The following is a 22,476-nucleotide window of genomic DNA, read 5'->3' on the forward strand; positions in this document are numbered from 1 at the left end:
TTTGTGCATGTCACCAGTATTTGAAAATGGATACAATGTACCTAAGTGCCTAAGCACTGGAATGTCTCACTTTCAAGATAACCACCTTGCTGTGAATGCTTTTGCTCATCTTCCTTAATACAGTATCTTAATTACTCCAGCCTGGAGGTCAGCTTATCCCCTGCCCTTTGGCACAGTGGGGTAGTGAAGTTCAAGGAAGAGAAATAGAATGAGTGAGCTTTTAAAACCACAGGTTTGTTTTAGCTCATGAGTCTGGCCCTACAGGGAATTTGATACACTGGAAGCTAGTGGGTTGGTTATCCTTTCCAGTGTTTTGTCAGCTGCAAATCTGGATAAGCTTACCCACCTTGTCTGTGGTCACCAAAACGACCTCCCTCTAGGTGGACATAAGTGGTCCGTTCTTTTTTTATTTTTTTTTAAGGTTTTATTTATTTATTTGTCAGAGTGAGAGAGAGTGCGAGTGCAGGCACAAGCAGGGGGAGCAGCAGGCAGAGGGAGAAGCAGGCTCCCCACATGGAGCAAGCAAGGAGCTCCATGCGCCACTTGGTCCCAGGACCCTGGTGTCATGAATGGTCCCGTTGTTTTTTTTTTTTTTTTTTTTTTTGATCCTGTTTAGATTCCATTTTTCAGTCCCAGAGGAATCTGCCTAACCACACTGTCTGTGCATGGGGATGTGCTGAAGATTCTCGGGCTTCATCTACCAGTTTGGTAGCCTTGTCAAAAAAGGAAATGAAGCTGATATGGCATGGCCTGTTCTTGATAAACTTCCTAAAATTACTTGATCCACAATATAAAATCTCTGGTATTAGAGGAGATATGATAACTAAATTCTGAATCACAAAATAGCAGTTTGGAAAGGGATTTTGGTGTCTGGATTTTTGACAAAATTTAAACTTCAGCCTGAGTCTGGATTAATTTAGAATTTCCAAAAACTACCATGGAGGGGTGCCTGGCTGGCTCTGTCAGTAGAGCATGTGACTCTTGATCTCAGGGTCGTGAGGTCAAGCCCCATGTTGGGCGTAGAGGTTATTTAAAAAACTACCACGGAGCCTGGAATTTTCGGCATAGTCTTGAATGAGTGAGCCCTAGCTGTAAAAGGGCTAAGATTCGTTTGTCAGTATTGGACATTCCGCTTCAGAACTGGAGTCCTACATTTAATAGTGTTTAAATTCAGTTTCTCTTTTTTCTTGTTTAAGATTTATATATTGCGGCGCCTGGCGGGCTCAGTCAGTTAAGCATCTGCCTTCGGCTCAGGTCGTGATCCCAGGGTCCTGGGATCGATTCCTGCATCAGGCTTCCTGCTCAGCTGGGAGCCTGCTTCTCCCTCTGCCCTGTGTCTGCTGCTCTGCCTACTTGTGCTCGCTCTCTCTCTCTGTCAAATGAATAAAATCTTTAAAAAATAATAAAGATTTATTTATTAATTAGAGAGCGAGTGCGTGCCCTCGTGCTCATGAGTGGGGGGAGGGGCAGAGGGAGAAGGGGAATCTCAAGCAGACCCTGTGCTGAGAGCGGAGGCTCTCTGGGGGCTCCATCTCACGACCTTGAGATCACCACCTGAGCCATGGAAATCAAGAGTCAGTTGCTTATACAGCTGAGCCACCCAGGTTCCCCAAGTAGTGTTTAAATTCAGTTTTCTTAAAATGTTCTTTTTTTGAACATCGGTTAGGAAGCCAGCCTGGACTTCTCTTCCGCAGCACTGTAATGTGCTAATGGCCTGAGTTGCCCATTTGTGCATTTGGGTGCTAGTTCCAGGGCTCTACACACTTAGGATTTGTGCATTTTTTGGTATGTTAATACTTCAGTAAAACTTTTTTTTTTTTTTTAATAACGTAAAGAAGTTGTCTTCTCTCACTGTGTTTGGAAAATCATGCTAATTGTCTTGGTGTTCCTAACATTCAGTATATTTCCATCTTTGAGGTTTTACCTAATATGCGTTTGGGCAACGTTTTATTCTGAGAAATTTGGAATTGACTATCCTTAAGGATGTGGAGGATAGTTGCCATTGATTCTAAAGAACACAGTGTAGAGAGTTAAAATTTATTTCCCTTTCCTAACATAATACCTTTTTCGTACATACCTTATCTGAAAAGGAAAAAATATTACACACTTTAATATACTCAGATTGTAGATCTTGCTCAAGTGATCTCGCCCCGCCCCACCTTCTTCCTCTTCTTCTTTAAGTCTTGGTCTTTGTCCTCTGCTTATCCCTGTCCTGCACTCGATCGTATAGTCAGCCCTAATAACCAAATAACTGCCTGTTGTCGTTGCTTTTTCTTTGTGTGTGACCTGCTGTAGTACTTCTGTAGACTTCCGTGGTCTAGTGTAGGCCCTTAATAAGTACATGTGGATGGGGGCGCCTGGGTGGCTCAGTCAGTGGTTAAGCATCCAACTCTTGATTTCCTCTCAGGTCATGATCTCAGGGTCATGATCTCAGGGTAGTGAGATCGAGCCCCACATCAGGCTCTGCACTCGATAGGGAATAGTTTGAGGCTCTCCCTCTTCCTCTCCCCCTGCGCCTTCCACCACTCGCGCACGTGCTCGCTTGCTCTCAAAATATAAAAATTTGAAAAAATTGTGTTACCAAAACTTAAAAAATAAACACATTTAAAGAAATTTTCTTACTTTTTGCATTTCTTGTTCTTTGAAGGAACGATTTTGAAGAATACCATTTTTTACCTGTGCTGTTAGTGAAATTTTTATTACTACAGCTTAGTCATTGAAGTTAGTATTTGTATGGCAGTGGTGTGCAGAGCGTGGTGCTTGGTGCGGTGAGGACACCAGGCTGAATGGTTCCTATGCTTAGTGATTTCCTCTACTCAAGGAATCGATGGTCTGATGTGTAAGAATGGCAGCAAGAAGGACAAAAGGAATAATCATGGTGTGAGAAAATACTTGAGATTGGTATCATTAGTTTTCATAGCGATGCAAGGAGACTCTGAGCTCAGTAGTAATGCCATTACCCTCCTTACGTTGCTTAGATTGGCGCTTTGGGGAGCTACGGGCCGGACTCATCCTGAAGATCCAGGTGATCATTGCCATCAGCCATGTCATCGAGGCCTTTCGAAAGTCCACCTCCGTATAGACCTGATGAATTGTAAGTAACTCTTTAGTTTTTCTTTTTTTTTTGTTAAGCCTGTCGCATGTAAAAATAAGTATAGTTGAAACTTTCATCTTTTAAGTGTTTGCTGTTAAAAATAACGAAGTAACGTGTGTTTGTAAATTTAGATGGAAACAAAGGGTATAAGGTGGAAGTGAGTTTCCCTCTGAAGCTTAACTCGCAGGATGTGGGGTTCCTCTGTGGAGGCGGCCACTGGCGCCTCTTCCTAGGGTTTGCTTCTGTGTAATCTAGGCTGATACTTTTGCGTCTATGTATTCCCTTCTGCTTTTCCACAAATGGTATGAAGCTTCTGTATTAATGCTTTGTTTGGGTGAGGTGACTGAGCCTAACTTTGACTCATTGTTAATTTTTTAAGTAATACTTTCCAATTTTAGAACATTTTCATCACCCCCTCCCCAAAGAAACCGCTACCAATCAGCACTCACTCTTCGTCCCCCCCCCCACCCCTCAGTACTAGGCCGTCACCAATCTACTTTCTGTTTCTAGATTTGTCCATTTTGCACACTTCCTATACATGTAATCATGCAACATGTGGTCCTCTGTGGCTGAGTCTTTGACTTGGCATAATGTTTTCCACATTGTCAGTTTTAAGAGTGATTCCTGCCATTGTATAAAACAAGAAGCAAAGTTGAGGGTTCTTGGCATCCCTAGTCATTTGGAAATTTAACAATGAAAAATTTTAAGGGGCGCCTGGGTGGCTCAGTCATTAAGCGTCTGCCTTCGGCTCAGGGTGTGATTCCGGAGTCCTGGGATCGAGCCCCACATCGGGCTCCTCTGCTGGGAGCCTGCTTCTTCCTCTCCCACTCCCCCTGCTTGTGTTCCCTCTCTCGCTGGCTGTCTTTCTGTCAAATAAATAAATAAAATCTTAAAAAGAAAAGAAAGAAAGAAAGAAAAAATTTAAATTTGTTACAGAGATTTTTTCCTTTAAGTAGTTAGTAGCCTCAACTCTTTCATAACTGTCGTAGGAGTTGTGCTCCTGTTACATTGCCTCTCCTAATACCTGAACATTGTAGGGACACAGTTGTTCGTGATGATGTGGTCCTTAAATTATGCTAGAGAATATAGTAATTGAGTAGTGCTCCATGAACCTGAGACTTATTTTGTGTTGCTTCTGTAAGCATTGGTGAAATACAACGCACACATGGAAAACGGCGCAGAACCCGTGTATGAGATGATTAATAAAGACAAAACAAAATCATCAAATAGGTCAAGAAGTAGGACACCTCCAAGTCATTCTGTGTGTCCCCACCTTTCCCTGGAAAGCACTGTTCTTACATATGGTTATCACTTGCTTTTTTTTTTTTTTAAACCATTTTATATATCCTAAACAGTACATTGCAGTTTTACTTTGTTATTAAACTTTTTTTTTGCTTCAGAGGCGTGCTGTAGAAATAAAATGTGAGGGATGCCTGGGTGGCTTGGTTGGTGAAGCATCTCCCTTTGGCTCAGGTCATGGTCCCGGGGTCCTGGGATTGAGTCCTGCTTTGGGCTTCCTGCTCAGCAGGGAGTCTGCTTCTCCCTCTGCCTCTACTGCCCCCGCCCCCCTGCCACCCGGTCTCTCTCTAAAATAAATAAATAAAATTTTTTTCAAAAGGAAATAAAATGTGAACCATAAGTGTAATTTTGTTTTCTTCTAACCAATTCAAATTTATTTTAGTAATTATAGTATTAACTTTATATAATATATAATTATAATATTTGATTTTTCACTTAACCTAATGTATTTAAAGTATCATTTCAACATGTGGTATAAACACTGACTCATGAGGCAATTTACATTCCTTTTTTTTAATAGTCATTATTTTTTAGAGCAGTTTTACATTCACAGCAAAACTATGAGAGGACGGTACAAAGATTTCCCATACACCCCCGCCCTCACACATGTGTTGCCTACCGCATTATCAGTACCCCCCCCCCAGAGTGGTACGTGTGTTAAAATTGATGAACCTTCACTGACAAATCATTGTCACCCAAAATACATAGTTAATATTAGGGTCCTCTCTAGGTGGTGGTAAATTTCTTTTTTCTTTTTTTAGTCAGGGAGAGAGGGAGGGAGCATGAGTGGCAGGGAGAGGGGCAGAGGCAGGATAGAGAATCTTAAGCAGCCTCCCTGCTCAGTGCAGAGCCTGACATGGGGCTTGATCTCATGACCCTGAGATCATGACCTGAGCTGAAACCAAGAGTCTGATGCTTAACTGACAGAGCCACCTGGGTGCCCCTACATTTCTTTTTTTACATTATGGTAACTAAATATTTTATACTTAATAGCACATCTTAGTTTGGACTAGCTATATTTCAGGTGTTCAGTAAACCATGTGGCTAGTGGCTGCCTGTTAGCTCATCTCTGTAGCATTCCATCCTATGGATATGTTACAGTTACCTGTTCCCCTCTAGGTAAGCATTTGGACTGTTTCCAGTTTCAGGTTATCATAAACAATGCTTCTGTGAATGTTACAATGTCAGTGGGATTTTAAATGATAGATTCATTTTTAAAAAGTGATATAATCATTTTGGAAAATACTTCAACATTGTCTTATAGAGCTGAAGGTAAAAAACATTTGACTCAAAAATGCTCCTGGATATATACCTTAGAAAAAGACGTGCTTGTGTGTGTGAGGACCCATGTTCAAGATGCCCAGATCTACATTGTTGATGACAGCTCCAGATGGAGACATCCCAAATATCCAAGTAGAATGAGTTACGGAATTTTCAGACGTGACATTTTCAAAGACCAGCTTGTCAGGGTTCTTTCCAGTTTCTCCATTTCCTTGCATTCTTGAAAGAGTGAAGTGGACCAAGGAAATAATGGCAAAAACGAAAGGGGGGTGAGGTCAGTTTAGGACTTGAATTTTGCTCTACCAGGACCCACATTTCTTAGATTCTGCGTGTCACACATCAGTGTGTCTGTCTCCAGTGATGTTTATGATTGCATCACTGGAGTTGGCAAGCTGTTTTTATAAAGATCCGGTTAGGCGTCACCCTGATGAGCCCTCATTGAACATCTGATTTATCTTGTAGCTCTTACCATAACTAACTAGAGATACTAACCTGTGTGTTGGAGGGGAGCCTGGCTTGAGACACTTGTGTCGGTCGTTGTATCCTCAGTACTTAGCACACTGTCCCATGCACATCGCTAATTAGCTGTCACATGAGTAAATGAATGAATGTGCTTTCTCAGGTAGGAGAGTGAGGCTGCCAGAATTTGGACGTGACACTGGATGGGCCACTGTAGGTGTCGTATCTGAATGCACTGGTCTCACATCACACAAGCAAAGGGTTGACATCATCGTTCTAAACGGCTTGGGTCCCCTCCCCAGGGATTACAATTTAACTGGTGTGGAGTGCTCCATCTGGGGATTTTACACATTCCCCAGGTGATTCTCATAGGCAGAAAATTCGAGAACCTCTACTCCGTAGAAATTAGAGCAGTCATTCTCAATGTATGGCTCCCAGACTGGCAGCAGCAGCAGCATCTGGAAACTTGTCCTACCCTAGACTTGCAGAATCAGCAGCTTGGGGTTGGAGACCAGCAGTCTATTTTAACAAGCCCTCCGGGTGATTCCGATACACAGAAACTTCACGCGTCAGTGGGTGTCCCAGTACCCTCAGGGTGTTGTAACAAATACCACCCACTGGGTAGCCTATAAACAACACAGATTTATTTCTCACATTTCTGAAGGCTGGAAGTCCACGATAAGGTGCCAGTGTGGTCAGGCTCTAGGGAAAGTTCTCTTCTGGGTTGCAGACCACCGGCTTCTTGTTGTATCCTCACATGGTAGAAGGGGCAAGACAGTCCTCTGGGGTCGCCTTTGTGAAGACACTGTTCGCATTCATGAAGGCTCCAGCCTGGAACCTAGTTAGGCCCCACTTCCTAATACCATCACTTAGGATGTCAACATTTGAATTCGGGGGGACATAAAGTGTCCCATTGTAGTAGGGAGTTACTAATAGGTTTTTTTTTTGACCAGTGGATGGTTTAAATTATTCCACGTACATTGTATGTTCTTTCTGCTTACCTCCAAACAGTATTAACTTGAAAGTATTTTCATGTGCATTTCAGCAAACCCAATCACTATGCACCAAGCAATGACGTCTATGGTGGAGACATGCACGTTCGACCCATGCTCTCTCAGCCGGCGTATTCTTTCTACCCAGAAGATGAAATTCTTCACTTCTACAAATGGACCTCTCCTCCAGGAGTCATTCGGATTCTCTCTATGCTCATTATTGTCATGTGCATTGCCATATTTGCCTGTGTCGCCTCCACACTTGCCTGGGATCGAAGCTATGGAACTGGCTTACTGGGTGGTGGTCTAGGCTACCCTTATAGCAGTGGCTTTGGTAGCTACGGAAGTGGCTATGCCTATGGTTATGGCTATGGTTATGGCTATGGAGGCTATACAGATCCAAGAGCAGCAAAAGGCTTCCTCCTGGCCATGGTGGCCTTTTGTTTCATTGCTGCATTGGTGATATTTGTTACCAGCGTTATACGATCTGACATATCTAGAACAAGAAGATACTACTTGACTGTCATAATACTGAGTGCTATCCTGGGCATCATGATGTTTATCGCCACAATTGTCTATATAATGGGAGTCAACCCAACTGCTCAGGCTTCCGGGTCTATATACAGTTCACAGATATATGCCATCTGCAACCAGTTTTATACATCTGCAACTACAGGACTCTACATGGATCAGTATTTGTATCACTACTGTGTGGTGGATCCCCAAGAGGTATGGGTGGTTTTTGTCCTTGCCCCTGCTTTGGGTAGAGGCTCTCGGGATGCTTAATAGAATCACTTTGGGAACTTCTAAAAAATACTGATGATAAGGCCTCACTTGTATTTATTTATTTATTTATTTATTTAAAGATTTTATTTATTTGACAGAGATAGAGACAGCCAGCGAGAGAGGGAACACAAGCAGGGGGAGTGGGAGAGGAAGAAGCAGGCTCCCATCGGAGGAGCCTGATGTGGGGCTCGATCCCAGGGATCACGCCTTGAGCCGAAGGCAGACGCTTAACCACTGTGCCACCCAGGCGCCCCCCTCACTTGTATTTAAATCAGAATCTGGAGAGGGACTGGGTGTCATTATTAAGATATTATTAACATACCATATAATTCATCCACTTAAAGTTTGGTTCAGTAATTTAAGTATATTCAGAGTTGTGCAGCCATCACCATAATCAGTTTTAGAACATTTTTTACTATCCTCAAAGAAACCCCATATGTAGTAGTAGTAACTTCTCCTTTCTCTAGCCCTTCTCAGATCTAGGGGACCACTAATCTTATTCTATAGATTTGCCTATTCTGGATATTTTATATATTTATATATATAATATATATATATATATATTTATATATTTATATATATTTTATATATACAGAATCACACAATATGTGGGCTTTTATGATTGGCTTCTTTCTTTCTTTCTTCTTCTTTTTTTTAAAAGTTTTATTTAAGTAATCTCTGCACCCATTGTGGGCCTCGAGCTCACAACCTGCAGATCAAGAGTCACATGCCCCTGCCCAAGCCATCCAGGTGCCCCTATGATTGGCTTCTTTCATTTCACATTAATGTTTTCAAGGTGCATGCATGTTATGGCATGTTACATCCGTTCCCTTTTATTGTGGCTGTACCACATTTTACTCAGTCATCAAATTGATGGACATTGGGCTATGTCCCTGTGAGTACTGCTCTGAACATTTGTGTACAAGTTCTTGCTTGAACCCGTGTTTTAATTTCTCTTGAGTATATACCTAGGGATAGAATTTCTGGGTCTTATGGTATCTCTGTGTTGAAGCTTTTGGGGAACTGCCAGACTGTTCTCCAAACTGGTTGCACCGTTTTCCAGAAATGTGTGAGGATTCCATTTTCCACACATCCTCACCAGCCTAGTTTTGTCTTTTTGATTCTATCCATGCTAATAGGTATGAAGTTGCTAATCCTTTTCCTGATGGATTTCTAATCTTTTTTCCCCTATTTATTTTTTTTCCCCTCTCCTTACACTGACTCAGGAATTCTTACTCTTTTACCTGAATGAGTCACTCTTTGGGGTTAGAGCGTCTCCAGTAACTACCATTATTTTGAAGATTGAAATGTTTTCCCTCCGAATGTCAGAATATTTGTTGTTGGCACTCAGATGTGTCTCTGGTAAACAGGGCAGAGGGTGGGTACTCCTATCTTACCACACCCCCATCTCTCTCAGTCCTCTGAGTGCCCAAAACCTGTATTCACTGAAAAAAGGTATCACTGTTCGACGGCTACACAGAGACCCTCCTGTTATGATGAGAAGACTCCAGGCCAGGGTGCTGGTACCTGCCTCACTTTCAAGGGTCTCAGGCCAGCGGGCCACTTACCATACTTACCAGACACTGGGAGAACTGTTGGGGTGAGGGTTTCCTTGTCACAGGGCCTTTCTTGTAAGTACACAAAGGACTCCTCCAGAAACCACCTGCCAGACTAAATGAATCACTCATCCATTTTCTCTCATTTCCAGCTTGGTTAGATCACGTCTGCGTAATTTATGGTATGGCAGATCGTCTATAGACTGGAATTTACATTCAGTGTAAAAACATTCGCCAAGTGTGTGTTATGAACAAGATTATAAATATGGTTATGTATTTAAAGCTATTTCGGAGAATCATATTTTTCAAGCCCTTTAGGAGGATACTGATGATTGAGTTAATTTACTGGCCATTTTCATCTGTTTATAAAAATAAGGCCATTTGGCGCTCAAGCTTTGGAACAAGATTTCTATAATTTAAAACGGAGCGATGATAGTACCTAACGTTAACCCTGTTCTGAGTATTGAATCAGGCTGTGTATGTGTTACTAGCCTCAGCCCACCTGGGGTGGGCTACATTTTATGTTTCTAAAATGTAACTACTTATATCAGTTTTATATCTGTGAAACCACAGATGTGTAGTGGAGGGCCTTAGGTTTTTACTAAGGGTGGAATAGAATAAACTACAGAATTAAAATCTGTGTCAATATCTTTCATCTCTTTTTAGGCAATTGCCATTGTACTGGGGTTCATGGTTATCGTGGCTTTTGCTTTAATAATTTTCTTTGCTGTGAAAACTCGAAGGAAGATGGACCGGTATGACAAGTCGAATATTATGTGGGACAAGGAACATGTTTATGATGAACAACCCCCCAATGTCGAAGAGTGGGTAAGTATTAAAAAAAAAAGAGCAAATGTCCAGTATTTTATTAAAACCCTAGGTTTCTGTCTCTAAACTTGACTTTTAGTGCTTTGTGAGACTATGTTCTTAGAATTACTTTAAGTTGTGCCCTCATGTTTTACTCAGAACTTTAAGAAGGTGCTATGATAAGTGGAAGTTGTTTTACTGCAAAATGAAAAACGGAAATTTTTAAAAGATTTTATTTATTTATTTTGGGGGGGTGCATGCACAAGCAGGGGGAGGGGCAGAGGGAGAGGGAGAATCTCAAGCAGACTCTGCACTGAGCCCGACATGGGGCTTGATCTCACGACCCTGAGATCATGACCTGAGTCAAATCAAGAGTCAGGCCCTGGGGCACCTGGGTGGCTCAGTTGGTTAAGTGTCGGACTCTTGATATAGGCTCGGGTCATGATCTCAGGGGAATGGGATCCAGTTTTGCATCCAGCTCCAGGCTCAGCGTGGAGTCTGCTTGTCGTTCTCCCTCTGCTCCTCCCCTCACTTGTGCTTTCTCTCTCTGTCTCTCAAAGAAGAAAAATCTTAAAAAAAAAAAAAAAGTAAGACACTTAGCTGACTGAGCCACCCAGGCGCCCCTCAGATTTTATTTTTAAGAAGTTTGTCTAGGCATTTAAAAGAAATGGCTTCTAAAGGAATCATGCAGAAAGAACTTGGTCTTTGCAAAGCAGAACAACTTCTCCCCCTCCCCATTTATTTTCCTGGTTATCATTTTGGAGGGGAACACTGTTACTTAGGGTGCTTGCTGTCTTGCGTTAAGAGAGGTGTTTTTGGAGTGGTTACAGGTGCCATATGTCTAGAGTTTTAACATGGATAACAGCCTAGCAAATTACAGTGACTAATTCTGCATGGATACTTACGAAATACTTCAATGAGGCAGAGACAAATTAGAGCAATTCCCTTTTTATATATACTGTACTGTTATTTCTACCAGTATGTGTAGATGTGATTTGCTGAAAGCTTAGCGAGTTTCATTCTCCAAAAATATCTCAGAAATATGTATTGCTGATACCTAACATGTCTTCAGAGATGTCTGGAATGAGACTTTATTTCTCAGAAACGCTGTGAGGTGAGGAAGCAGTTGGAAGCATCCTCAGAAACTGCCATCATAGGATTCTTTGAGCAGACTGACTTCTTGCCATGAGGATTAGTTGAGAAGCCTGGACACGGCCTCCAGGGGAAGTTGGTTCTGGCTAGTGGGAAAGGAGGAAAGAGCCCTAAGTGTGGGGACTGCTGGTCAGGTCAGGGATGAAGACGTTGCTCATCGTGAAGGTTTCTTTAGCTCTGGCATTCTGTATGTCTGATTTTTTTTTCTTTAAGATTTATTTCTTTATTTGTGAGAGAGTACAAGCAGGGTGAGTGGCATGCAGAGGGAGAAGCAGACTCCCCGCTTAGCAGGGAGCCTGATGCGGTACTTGATCCCAGGACCCTGGGATCATGACCTGAGCTGAAGACAGACGCCCAACCAACTGAGCCACCCAGGTGCCCCTGTGTATGTCTGATTTTAAGAAATCTAGAACTGTAGATGAGATTCTCTTCTAGTGAGTTAAGGAGCCAAAATGAAACAGTCTTAGGAACATCAGAAGGTGTGGTATGTATACGCCACTGAGAGGAGAGTTCCTATGCTCCTGACCTTGCCTTGAGGCCTACTTGGTTTCTTTCTTCCTCCTCCCCCCCCCCCCCCATAAAGTGTGGAGGTGTGGGGGAGTGTTTTCTTCTGACCTTTAGCTCCAGGCAAGGCCACCTGTAGATGGAATAGGGCAGTCTATTGTGAACTATGAAGTAAATGTTTCGCCGAGAGTTTCTGGGTGTGTCAGTTTTCACTGGCTGTTGGATTTGTTTACTCAAGGTTTGGAGAGCCTAAAAAACAACTCACTCGAGAGACTAATGGTGGTAGAATTGGGAGTTCCAGTGAACTTTGGCCTCTCGGCTGATTTTACTGTCCTGAGGTTTTAATCAGTTCTAGGTGCTTTTGATAATTGGACAGAGCATAGCCTTAACAGTTTATGGACGTGATAACGACAATGAAGCAGAAGCACTTTACATACATACATACATTTTTTTATTTATTTAATCATTTTGGGTTTTTTTAGGGATTTTATTTTTAAGTAATCTCTACACCTGTTGTGGGGCTTGAACCCACAAATGTGAGATAAAGAGTGGCGTGCTCCACTGACTGAGCCAGCCGGGTGCCCCGGCGCTGGCTGGTTTCTCATCTCTCTTCCCCTTCCCTTAGTTCCCCAAATGAAATGCCTAAGAAATGTTATGGGAAATAAGCTGTTTGGAGGTGATTTTAGCCACAGGTATTTTGCTTTTCCATCCATTCTCTCCTCCCCTGCCCAAGATTGCTTTGCTGAATTCAGTCCCTCTTTCTTGTTTCTTCCGTTTCCTTCCACAACTCTCTGTGCTGTTTTGCTCCGTTCTGCTCAATACCTCTGTCCCTTTGATAACATAGTGTTACAGGATTTGTGTCCCTTTAATGCCCGTGGTTCTTGGTCACGCTGCTTCCAGGAAGGAAGAGGTAGACCACACGAATAGTGGTGGGCAGCAAACCGAAGTTTATTTAGCAAGAGTATAAAGCTCTCAGAGAGGGAGGGGGCCCGAGTGGATTGCCCTTGGAGTTTCTAAGTTTAGGAGTTTTTATGAGCTCTTTCGCAGAACTATCTTAAGCAGTCAGGGTGTCCTGAGTCGTGCCAGTTAGGGCTTTGGTCACGTATTTCTCTACCTATTAGGTTAATGTTTCTGTGCTGATGGTCTTTTTTTCTTACTGGCATCTAGAGGCTTATGTCTTAACTGCCCCTTGCCTGTGATACTGACAAATGCTTTGTGGTTAATTGTCTTATTTCAGGTTGCAGAAATCATTTCTGCAAAGGCTGCAAAACAGAATATTAGTGCAGTCCTGTCTAAGCTGCAGAACAGGGTGTTAGTGCTATTTTATTTAGCTGTCCTGACTCCGTATCTTCTTGTTGCGGACCCTGACCCTCACCGTGTAACTGTCCGACTAACTCCTAACAATAGCTGCCCCAGTGAAAATGTTTGATGCGGCATATAAAGTGCTTGACAGTGGATTAGTGATTTTTCTTTCTTTTGGTTTTTAGGATTAATACCATAAAAATAATCGTCACTTAAAATAATGGAAAGAAAACCTAGCATTGATTACATGTACTGAGTGAGGATTAAAATTTGACTTCTAGGGGCTCCTGGGTGGCTCAGTTGGTTAAGCTTCCGACTCTTGATTTTCGGCTTCAGTAATGATCTCAGGGTTGTGAGATCGAGCCCCACATGGGGCTCTGCACTGAATGTGGAGCCTGCTTAAGATTCTCTCCCTCCCTCTCCCTCTGCTCCTCCCTCCCTCCCTCTCTCTCAGAAAATTAAATAAATAAATAAAAATAGAAAATTTGAATTTAATTGTAGGGAACTGAGATTAGATATTCCCCATATAGCTAATAATGGTTTTTTCGTTGAGGGGGGAGGAAAAACTTATTAAAGGAACAGTTAATTAGCTACTGAAAATTAGTTTCCTTTTCCCCGTGTATTAGGGTAGATCTAAACATTCATCATTTTATTAGATCTTACTGGCCTTCCTGGGTTTTTTTAAATCTTTAGGATCAGAACCTCCAGAGCAAAGGCACCTCAAAAGTTGTGTCTTAAGAGTTTCAAGCAGGTTTCAGCCCTTAGGTATTATGTGTGGGAAAATGTACAACTCTGTAATTTCCTGTCTCTGAATCTCCAGCACAATGGTTTCTTTGCCTTCCTAGGGAGTCTTAGGGTTGTTGTGGTTTTTTTTCCCCTTCCCCTTTCTGGATATCTTGTACTTTATAAAATAAGCAGGTCATGTTTTCACACTGTTGTGGGTGTTAACCGGGTCCTTTGTAGTTAGTCACTTAAGTCTGTACCAACATTGTTGTATGTTAGATGCTTCAGGGTTCTTTTAATAAATTTGCAGATGCTTTATTTTTTTGTTATGTCCTCAAACTCCAGATATAATTCGTACTTTCTCTGAATTAAAAAATATATATATTGGGACGCCTGGGCGGCTCAGTTGGTTAAGCATCTGCCTTCAGCTCAGGTCGTGATCCCGGGGCCCTAGGGATCCCATTGGGCCCTGCTTTGGGCTCCCTGCTCAGCGGGGAGTCTGCTGCTTCCTCTACACCTCCCTCACCATCCCATGCACTCTCTGACACTCTCTCTTCCTGTCAAATAAATAAAATCTTTAAAATACCTATATCTATATATCTATATAGTAACTGGGTGATGAGCATTAAGGAGGGCACATAATGTGATAAGTACTGGATGTTATATGCAACTAACGAATCATTGAACACTATGTCAAAAACTAATGATGTAGTGTATGGTGACTAACATATAAAGAAAATTTTTTTAAATAAAAAAAAGAAAAGAAAATTCTTCCACCCTGAGTTACCGTTCTAGTGTATTTTCTTTAACCCCTCCCCCACCTTCTTATTCTAAATCAGAAGAAGTACGATTGTGTTCCCTCAGTGTGAAATTTTACTTTTTGATTTAACATTATATTATAGGCCTTTTATCACATCATTAAATATTCCTCAAATATTTTTTGATACTTTTAATTTTATTGAAGCACAATGTATATCTGTATATACAGAGTAAAGTATAGTAGGTATACCAGTTGCTTAGCCTGGTGAGTTTTTACACATACACATAACTCACCCAGAACAAGATATAGTTCATTCCAGTGTCCATGGTTTCCTCATGCTCCTTCTTAGTATCCCCGAGAGGATGGTAACCCCTCGAATTTCTGTCAGATCAGCTGGTTCTGCTTGTTCTTAAAATTCAAATGAAGTTTACTATAATGTGTGCTTTTGTGTCTACTTAACATAGTGTCTGTGAGATTCAGTTATGTTGTTGCAGCTCTCAGTCTGATAACTGTTTTAATTTTTGGGTTTTTTTGGCAAGGTAGAAACTTTCCTAATTACCGCTTTTAAAAAGCCAATGGATGGGGTGCCTGGGTGGCTCAGTTTGTTAAGGGGCCAACTCTTGATCTTGGCTTAGGTCTTGATCTCAGGACTGTGAGTTCGAGCCCTGCGTTGGGCTTGGAGCCTACTTAAAAAACAAAACAAAAAACCAAAACAAAACAAGAAAACTGTGGTCAGAATTATAATGAAAAAAAACAACAAACCGGTTTTCCCAAAGAGGTGAAAAACCTGTACTCCGAAATAGAAAACACTGATGAAAGAAATTGAAGTTGACACAAAGAAATGGAAAGACATTCCATGCTCATGGGTTGGAAGAAGAAATATTGTTAGAATGTCTATATTACCCAAAACAGTCTATACTACCCAAAACAGTCTATACGTTTGATGCAGTCCTTACCAAAATACCAACAGCATTTTTCACAGAACAAACAATCCTAAAATTGGTATGGAACCACAAAAGACCCCAAGTAGCCAAAACAATCTGGAAGAAGAAAAAACTGGAGGCATCACAATTCCAGACTTCAATTTATATTACGAAACTGTTGTAGTCAAAACCGCATGATACTGGCCGGAAAATAGACGTATTGATCAATGGAACAGACTGGAGATAATACAGAAGTAAGTCCATGATTATCTGATTAATTCATCTTCAAAGGAGGAAAGAATATGCAATGGGAAAAAGATAGTCTCTTCAACAGGTGGTGCTGGGGAAACTGGACAGCTACATGCAGAAGAATGAAACTGGACCACTTTCTTACACCATACACAAAAATAAACTCAAAATGGATTAAAGACCTAAATGTGAGACCTGAAACTATAAAAATCCTGGAAGAGAGCAAAGGCAGTAATGTCTCTGACATCGGCTCTAGGAACATTTTTCTAGATAAGTCTTCTGAGGCAAGGGAAACAAAAGCAAAAATAATTAATGGGACTAAATTAAAATAAAAAGCTCTGTACAGTGAAGGAAACAAAACTAAAAGGCAACCTACAGGGGGTGGGGGATGGAGTAACTGGGTGATGGACATTAAGGAGGGCACATGATGTAATGAGCACTGGTTTGTTTTGTTTTGTTTTTTGTTTTTTAGATTTTATTTATTTGTCAAAGAGAACACAAGGTGGGGGGGGCAGGCAGAAGGAGAAGCAGGCTCCCCACTGAGCAGGGAGGCTTGTACAGTATTTGATCCCAGGACTCCTGGATCATGACCTGAGCTGAAGGCAGATGCTTAACCATTAAGACTGAGCCACTCAGCCCCCCACTTTTTTTTTTTCGTGAAGTAGGCTCTGTGCCCAGAGTGGAGCCCAACACAGGGCTTGAACTCATGATCCTGAGATCATGAGTCGGAAGCTTAACGAGTTGAGCTACCTCGGTGCTCCCAATCCCTTTTTTCCCCCCATGGAAATTCAGATAAGTTTTATTCTTACATTTTTAAATGCTCTCTGAAGAATTTTCTCAAATGAACTTTTGAATTGTTCCATATCAGAAAGGTCAGTGTCTTCCTAATCCTTTTCCTTTTCTCGATTATTGATTTCATACTTTTTTTTTTTTAGAGAGGGAAAGAGAGAGCAGGGGTGGGGAGTGGTGAAGGAGCAGAGGGTGAGGGAGAGCAAGAATCTTAAGCAGGCTCGATCTCACACCCTGAGATCTTGACCTGAGCTGAAATCAAGAGTGGGCCTTTTAACTGACTGAGCCACCCAGACATTCCTGATTTCATATATGCTAAGACTCTCTTTTGCTCACTCCAATTTAATTTTTTGAGATTAGGTACTTCTTATTGTAGTGTGGGTATTTCTCCTTCCCCAGCTCCCCAGCTTAGACTCCGTCCCTGTGTACAGTCACAGACACAAAAATCAGTCCAGTGTAGCAGAGTGTGTGTAAAGTGTAGACGTGGGCCAAATTCCCTGGGTCATAATCCAGCCCTGCCAGTTGATTCTGTGAGACCTGGCAAGGTCCTTCATGTGTCTACGTGAGCTTCCCCATCTCTAAAATGGGGGTGATCATTGCACCTACTGCATGGGTTTGTTACAATGAGTGCACTTTGTAAAATACTTAGAATAATTACGTCTGTCAGTACATAACCCTTTACCTAGTTGCTTTTAGCAGCTGCGTGGTATTACAGAGTATGACGATACCATGATTCATTCCCCTATTTATGGACATTTTGATTGCTTCCACTTGTTTGCTGTTAGAGATAACGGTGCAGTGAACATTTCTACACGTCTTTCTGCACTCTTGCTAGTATTTATATAAGATAGGTTTTTAGAAGTGTTCGAGTGTGCAAATTTTAAATTGTCAGGTGCTGCCACAGTGCCTTGTTTTTAAAGGCTGTTTAGTTCTTTTTTTTTTTTTTTTTTTAAGATTTTATTTATTTATTTGACAGAGACAGCCAGCGAGAGAGGGAACACAAGCAGGGGGAGTGGGAGAGGAAGAAGCAGGCTCCCAGCGGAGGAGCCTGATGTGGGGCTCGATCCCAGAACGCTGGGATCACGCCCTGAGCCGAAGGCAGACGCTTAACCGCTGTGCCACCCAGGCGCCCCTAAAGGCTGTTTAGTTCTACTGACAATATATGAGAGCGCTCTTTTCTCCACATCTTCATCCTGCTCTGGACATTACCAGTCTAATTTTTATTAATTTGATAAGTGAAGATTGAGTTTTATTTTAACTTAAAAAATTTTTGTGATTGGGGTACCTGGGTGACTCAGTTGGTTAAGCATCTGCCTTCGGCTCAGGTCGTGATCCCAGGGTCCTGGGATGGAGCCCTGCGTTGGGCTCCCTGCTCAGCCGGGAGCCTTCTTTTCCCTCTCCCTCTGCCTGCCGCTCCCTCTGCTTGTGCTCTCTCTGTCTCTCTCTATCAAATAAATAAATAAAATCTTAAAAGAAATTTTTTTTGTGTGATCCAGCATATCTCCATCTGCTGATTTGTATTCTTAAATTACTTGATTTATAGCGTGGCTTAGTTTTCTTTTGGTTTGTGTACTCTTACTGGCTTTTTTCATATTGTGAATATTAACATTTTGTCTTATACGTTGCTAATATTTCTTCCCAGATTGTTGTTGGTCTTTCACCTTTTTTTTCCCCCAATGTTTTTATTTATTTATTTATTTATTTATTTTTAAAGATTTTATTTATTTATTCAACAGAGATAGAGACAGCCAGCGAGAGAGGGAACACAAGCAGGGGGAGCGGGGGAGGGAGAAGCAGGCTCCCAGCGGAGGAGCCTGATGTGGGGCTCGATCCCGTAACGCCGGGATCACGCCCTGAGCCGAAGGCAGATGCTTTAACCGCTGTGCCACCCAGGCGCCCCCCAATGTTTTTATTTTTTAAGTGCTTACGTTTTTCCATTTGTATATTTATGGCTTCTGTATTTTTTTGTGTTGTTCCTGGAGAGTTTTCCAAAAATCTTCTAGGTGTGAATAATAGTCTTTTGCAGTTTCAGGGCCCCTGGGTGGCACTATTGGTTAAGTGTCCAACTCTTGGTTTCAGCTCCGGTTGTGATCTCAGGGTGATGAGATGGAGCCCCGCATCAGGCTCCACACTGAGTGGGGAGCCCGCTTGAGACTCCCTCTGCCCCTGCCCCTGTGTACACTCTTTAAAATAAATAAATAAAATCTTTATTATTATTTTTAAAGATTTTATTTATTTGACAGACAGTGAGAGAGGGAACACAAGCAGGGGGAGTGGGAGAAACAGGCTTCCCACTGAGTAGGGAGCCCATTGCAGGGCTCAATCCCAGGACTCTGGGATCATGACCTGAGCTGAAGGCAGATGCTTAATAACTGAGCCACCCAGGCGCTCTAAATAAAATCTTTTTAAAAAATAGTCTTCTATAGTTTCTTCAGTATTTAAAGTTTTATTTTTTTACCCTGTTGTGGACTGAATGTGTGCAGAGGGTTACCTGTCAGTTCATGATGTTTTCTCATCCTTGATTGGTGTAAAGTTCCTCTCTTGTGTTCCTTGATTTAATAATTTTTTCATTTTAAACCTTTAGACCTAGGAACTTTTAAAAATAGCTTTAGTGAGGTACAATTTGTATTCACACATTATAAGTGTACAATTGACTGATTTTTAGTAAGCTTGTACATTGTGCAGGCATCACCCCAATCCCAGTTTTTATGTTAGAATACTTTTCTTTCTTTCTTTCTTTCTTTATTTTTTTTAAGATTTTATTTTATTTATTTGACAGAGAGAGACAGCCAGTGAGAGAGGAAACATAAGCAGGGGGAGTGAGAGAGGAAGAAGCAGGCTCCTAGTGGAGAAGCCTGATGTGGGGCTCGATCCCAGCACGCTGGGATCATGCCCTGAGCTGAAGGCAGACGCTTAACGACTGCGCCACCCAGGCGTCCCTATTTCTTTATTTTTAAAGATTTTATTTATTTATTTGCCGGAGAGAGAGCGTGGGAGAAAGAGAGAGTGAGAGCACAAGCAGGGGGAGCAGCAGGCAGAGGGAGAAGCAGACTCCCCTGCTGAGCAAGGAGCCAGATGTGGGACTCGATCCCAGGACCCTGGGATCATGACCTGAGGGGAAGGCAGACATTTAATCAACTGAGCCACCCAGACATCCCTAGTTTCAGATTTATTGAAAAGTTGCAAAGATGAAAGAAAGAGTTCCCTATACACTTCACTCAGTTTTCACTGCAAAGTCTTACTTTAGTAAATACTGATTCATAATTACTAACTAAAGGCAATTCATTCAGATTGGCCAAGTTACTTCTTAGTGTGATATGAGAGAAGATCTAATTTAATTTTGTTCCCAAATGGCCAGCCAGTCATCCTGAATTTTTATTCTCTGAAATTTTACATTTGGGGGGAAAGTCAATTCTTTGGGTTATTATTCCTCTTGTTTTTGTTTTTTTGTTTTTTTTTTTTTTATTCTTCCTTTTGTGAACTCATTTTGACCAGAATAATTACGTAAAAAGTTATTAGGTCGGGGCATCTGGGTGGCTCAGTCAGTTAAGCATCTGCCTTCAACTCAGGTCCTGATCTCAGGGCCCTGGGATGGAGCCCCACATCAGGCTGTCTGCCCAGTGGGGAGTCTGCTTCTCCCTCTCTCTCTCTCTCTCTTTCAAATAAATAAATAAAATCTTTTTTAAAAAAGTTACTAGGTCATTTTCTTTAAGTATATGGTAATTTTTTTGAAAATGGAGAAAATTGATGTTGAAGTTAACTTTGCTGTTATATAAGTGAAGAGCATTTTTTTATTTAATTTACATATATAGGGGTCACATAGTAGGTGATAAAGCCAGGACTAGAACCCTAATTGAGCATTTCAATACCAGCATGTTCTTAGGGCAACCTTAATGATTACTTCTCTCTCTCTCTTTCTCTTTCTTTTTTAATTGGACTTCAGGTTCACAGAAACAAATCAATCCTAAATCGTGGTTCATGACATTGTCACCTCTGGTCCATGCATAGCTTTCTTGTTGTATTTATTTATTTGTTTCATAATGGACACTTACAGATCACCAGCCCACCCAAGAATTATTAAGTCTGAGTTACATTACCCTTTGTGGGTTTTACTCTCCCATTCATCTGCCCCCAGAGGTGAACTAGCTCCAAGGTGCCTTCCCTGCTTCAGTTAGATAAGATGGTGATGTGTTCTTTCCCTTTTCATTGTCTTAGGTATCAACTAATGGTTGCAGTGGGATCAGAGTAGATCCCCTCAGATGTTCTCATGTGGAGCAGACCTCCTCGTTGACGGTCTGAGTCATGTGCACAGGCAGGAAAACCAGGCACTGCTGGGTCTGTGTGTTGCTATAGTCAGAGGAGACCCTTCCTTCATTTGTGGTTTGTTGTAGATAAACGGCCTGAGAGGATTGTTACTCCTCCCCTTTCTTCTACTCTTCATGGCTTTTCTACCTTTGGTAGAAGCCGTATATTAACTCAACGCCATTCAGATAAAACGTTGTGGTTTTTTTTGTTTTTTGTTTTTTGTTTACATAGAGTTTAGATACACTTTTCATGTGTTCCAAACAAAAGAGTTAATAAAATACGTGACCTAGGAAAAAGAAGTGGCAGCAGCTTTGTGCTAGGGGCTTGAAATACCAGGATTTGGAGTCTAGCTTCACTGCTTTTGTTGTGACTTTAAACAGATCGTTGCTGTTCTTTTTAACCAATATGTATATCAAGGAAGCCTGGTTTGGAGATGGATGCCTGGTATTGGGACAGCAGCACAGGACTTTCAAGTTCTGGGTTTGAGTCCTGCTTCCAGCGGTCTTTGGCAAACAGATTAGTGCCTCTGGACCCTTGGTTCCTTATCTATAAAACTGGGCCATATTATCTCGTCTGCTTCTCAAGACTGATGTGAGATGTATCTGAGAAAATGCAGACCAGTGAAAGTATAGTCGTGTGCCTCCCGGGGATATTGAAAACAATTGAATGTACAGAAAAGAAAGACTTTTGATGTTGAACGAATTAGTAGTTCCCTAGTTACAGGTGACAGAACTAGAACTTAAATTAGTATAGGTAAAAAGAGGGATTTATTTGCAAGATTTTGGGTGGTAACTCATGATAACTTAGAACTTAAACAGCTTAGCCACAGAGGACAGGGATATGGCTGGATATCAGGAATAATTAAAATCAGGGATTTAAACATCATTATGATTTGTTTTCTCATTTTCCTTCTACTTGGCTAGGCTTCATTTTTCTGTCGGAGAAGAGGGGCAGAAAGCAGCCACCTAGAGCTCTTGAATTTTTCATACTCGTGCTTCATCTAAGACTGGCCTGGGGAAGGGTCCCTGATGAGGTTGGGGTCGGGTGACCATCTGTATGCTAACCCTTGGTGCTCATGGGAGGACCCTCGTCACATAGTATGGCAGATGGCACTTCCCAGTTACTGTGTGGAACAGGGAGGTGGTGTCTACAGAAACAGTGCTCTGTAGAGGATATGTAGTACACGAATTAGTTGTAATTGCCCTCTGATTTTTGATGGCTCTGGTCATCTGGCCAGGTTTAATATCAGAGTGCCTTTTGAATAGCTGAGGATGGGTGTCTGAGCAGCTTTGAATGTGCCTGCTTCCCCCAGTGACCCTCTGAACTCTGCCAGCCTCTCTCAGGGGGTGTCAACGCTGCTCAGATGCTTTCTGGCCACCGCTTGAGTTGGGCTTCTCACCAGGGCAGGGGGCGTGGTCTAAGGAGCCGGGTCTTGCCAGAACACTGGGAATGCAGGGGGGGCGCTCTTCAGCCCTGGGTGCCAGAGCTGCGTTGG

General features: G+C 42.0%; 1 protein-coding gene across 4 annotated transcripts in view; it reads left to right on the plus strand.

Moving 5' to 3' along the window:
- Positions 1-22,476, plus strand: part of OCLN (occludin) — a 62,084-nt gene that overhangs the window by 14,475 nt on the left and 25,133 nt on the right. For all 4 annotated transcript variants that reach the window (XM_048220857.2, XM_026498832.4, XM_048220855.2 and 1 more), the window contains exons 2-4: positions 2,979-3,094; positions 7,179-7,854; positions 10,134-10,295. In XM_048220857.2, the coding sequence (XP_048076814.1) occupies positions 3,045-3,094; positions 7,179-7,854; positions 10,134-10,295 (888 nt within the window). In that variant the 5' untranslated portion in view covers positions 2,979-3,044. The remainder of the gene's footprint in view (positions 1-2,978; positions 3,095-7,178; positions 7,855-10,133; positions 10,296-22,476) is intronic.

The sequence above is a fragment of the Ursus arctos genome, unplaced genomic scaffold (genome assembly GCF_023065955.2).
Source record: "Ursus arctos isolate Adak ecotype North America unplaced genomic scaffold, UrsArc2.0 scaffold_5, whole genome shotgun sequence".
NCBI lineage: Eukaryota > Metazoa > Chordata > Mammalia > Carnivora > Ursidae > Ursus > Ursus arctos.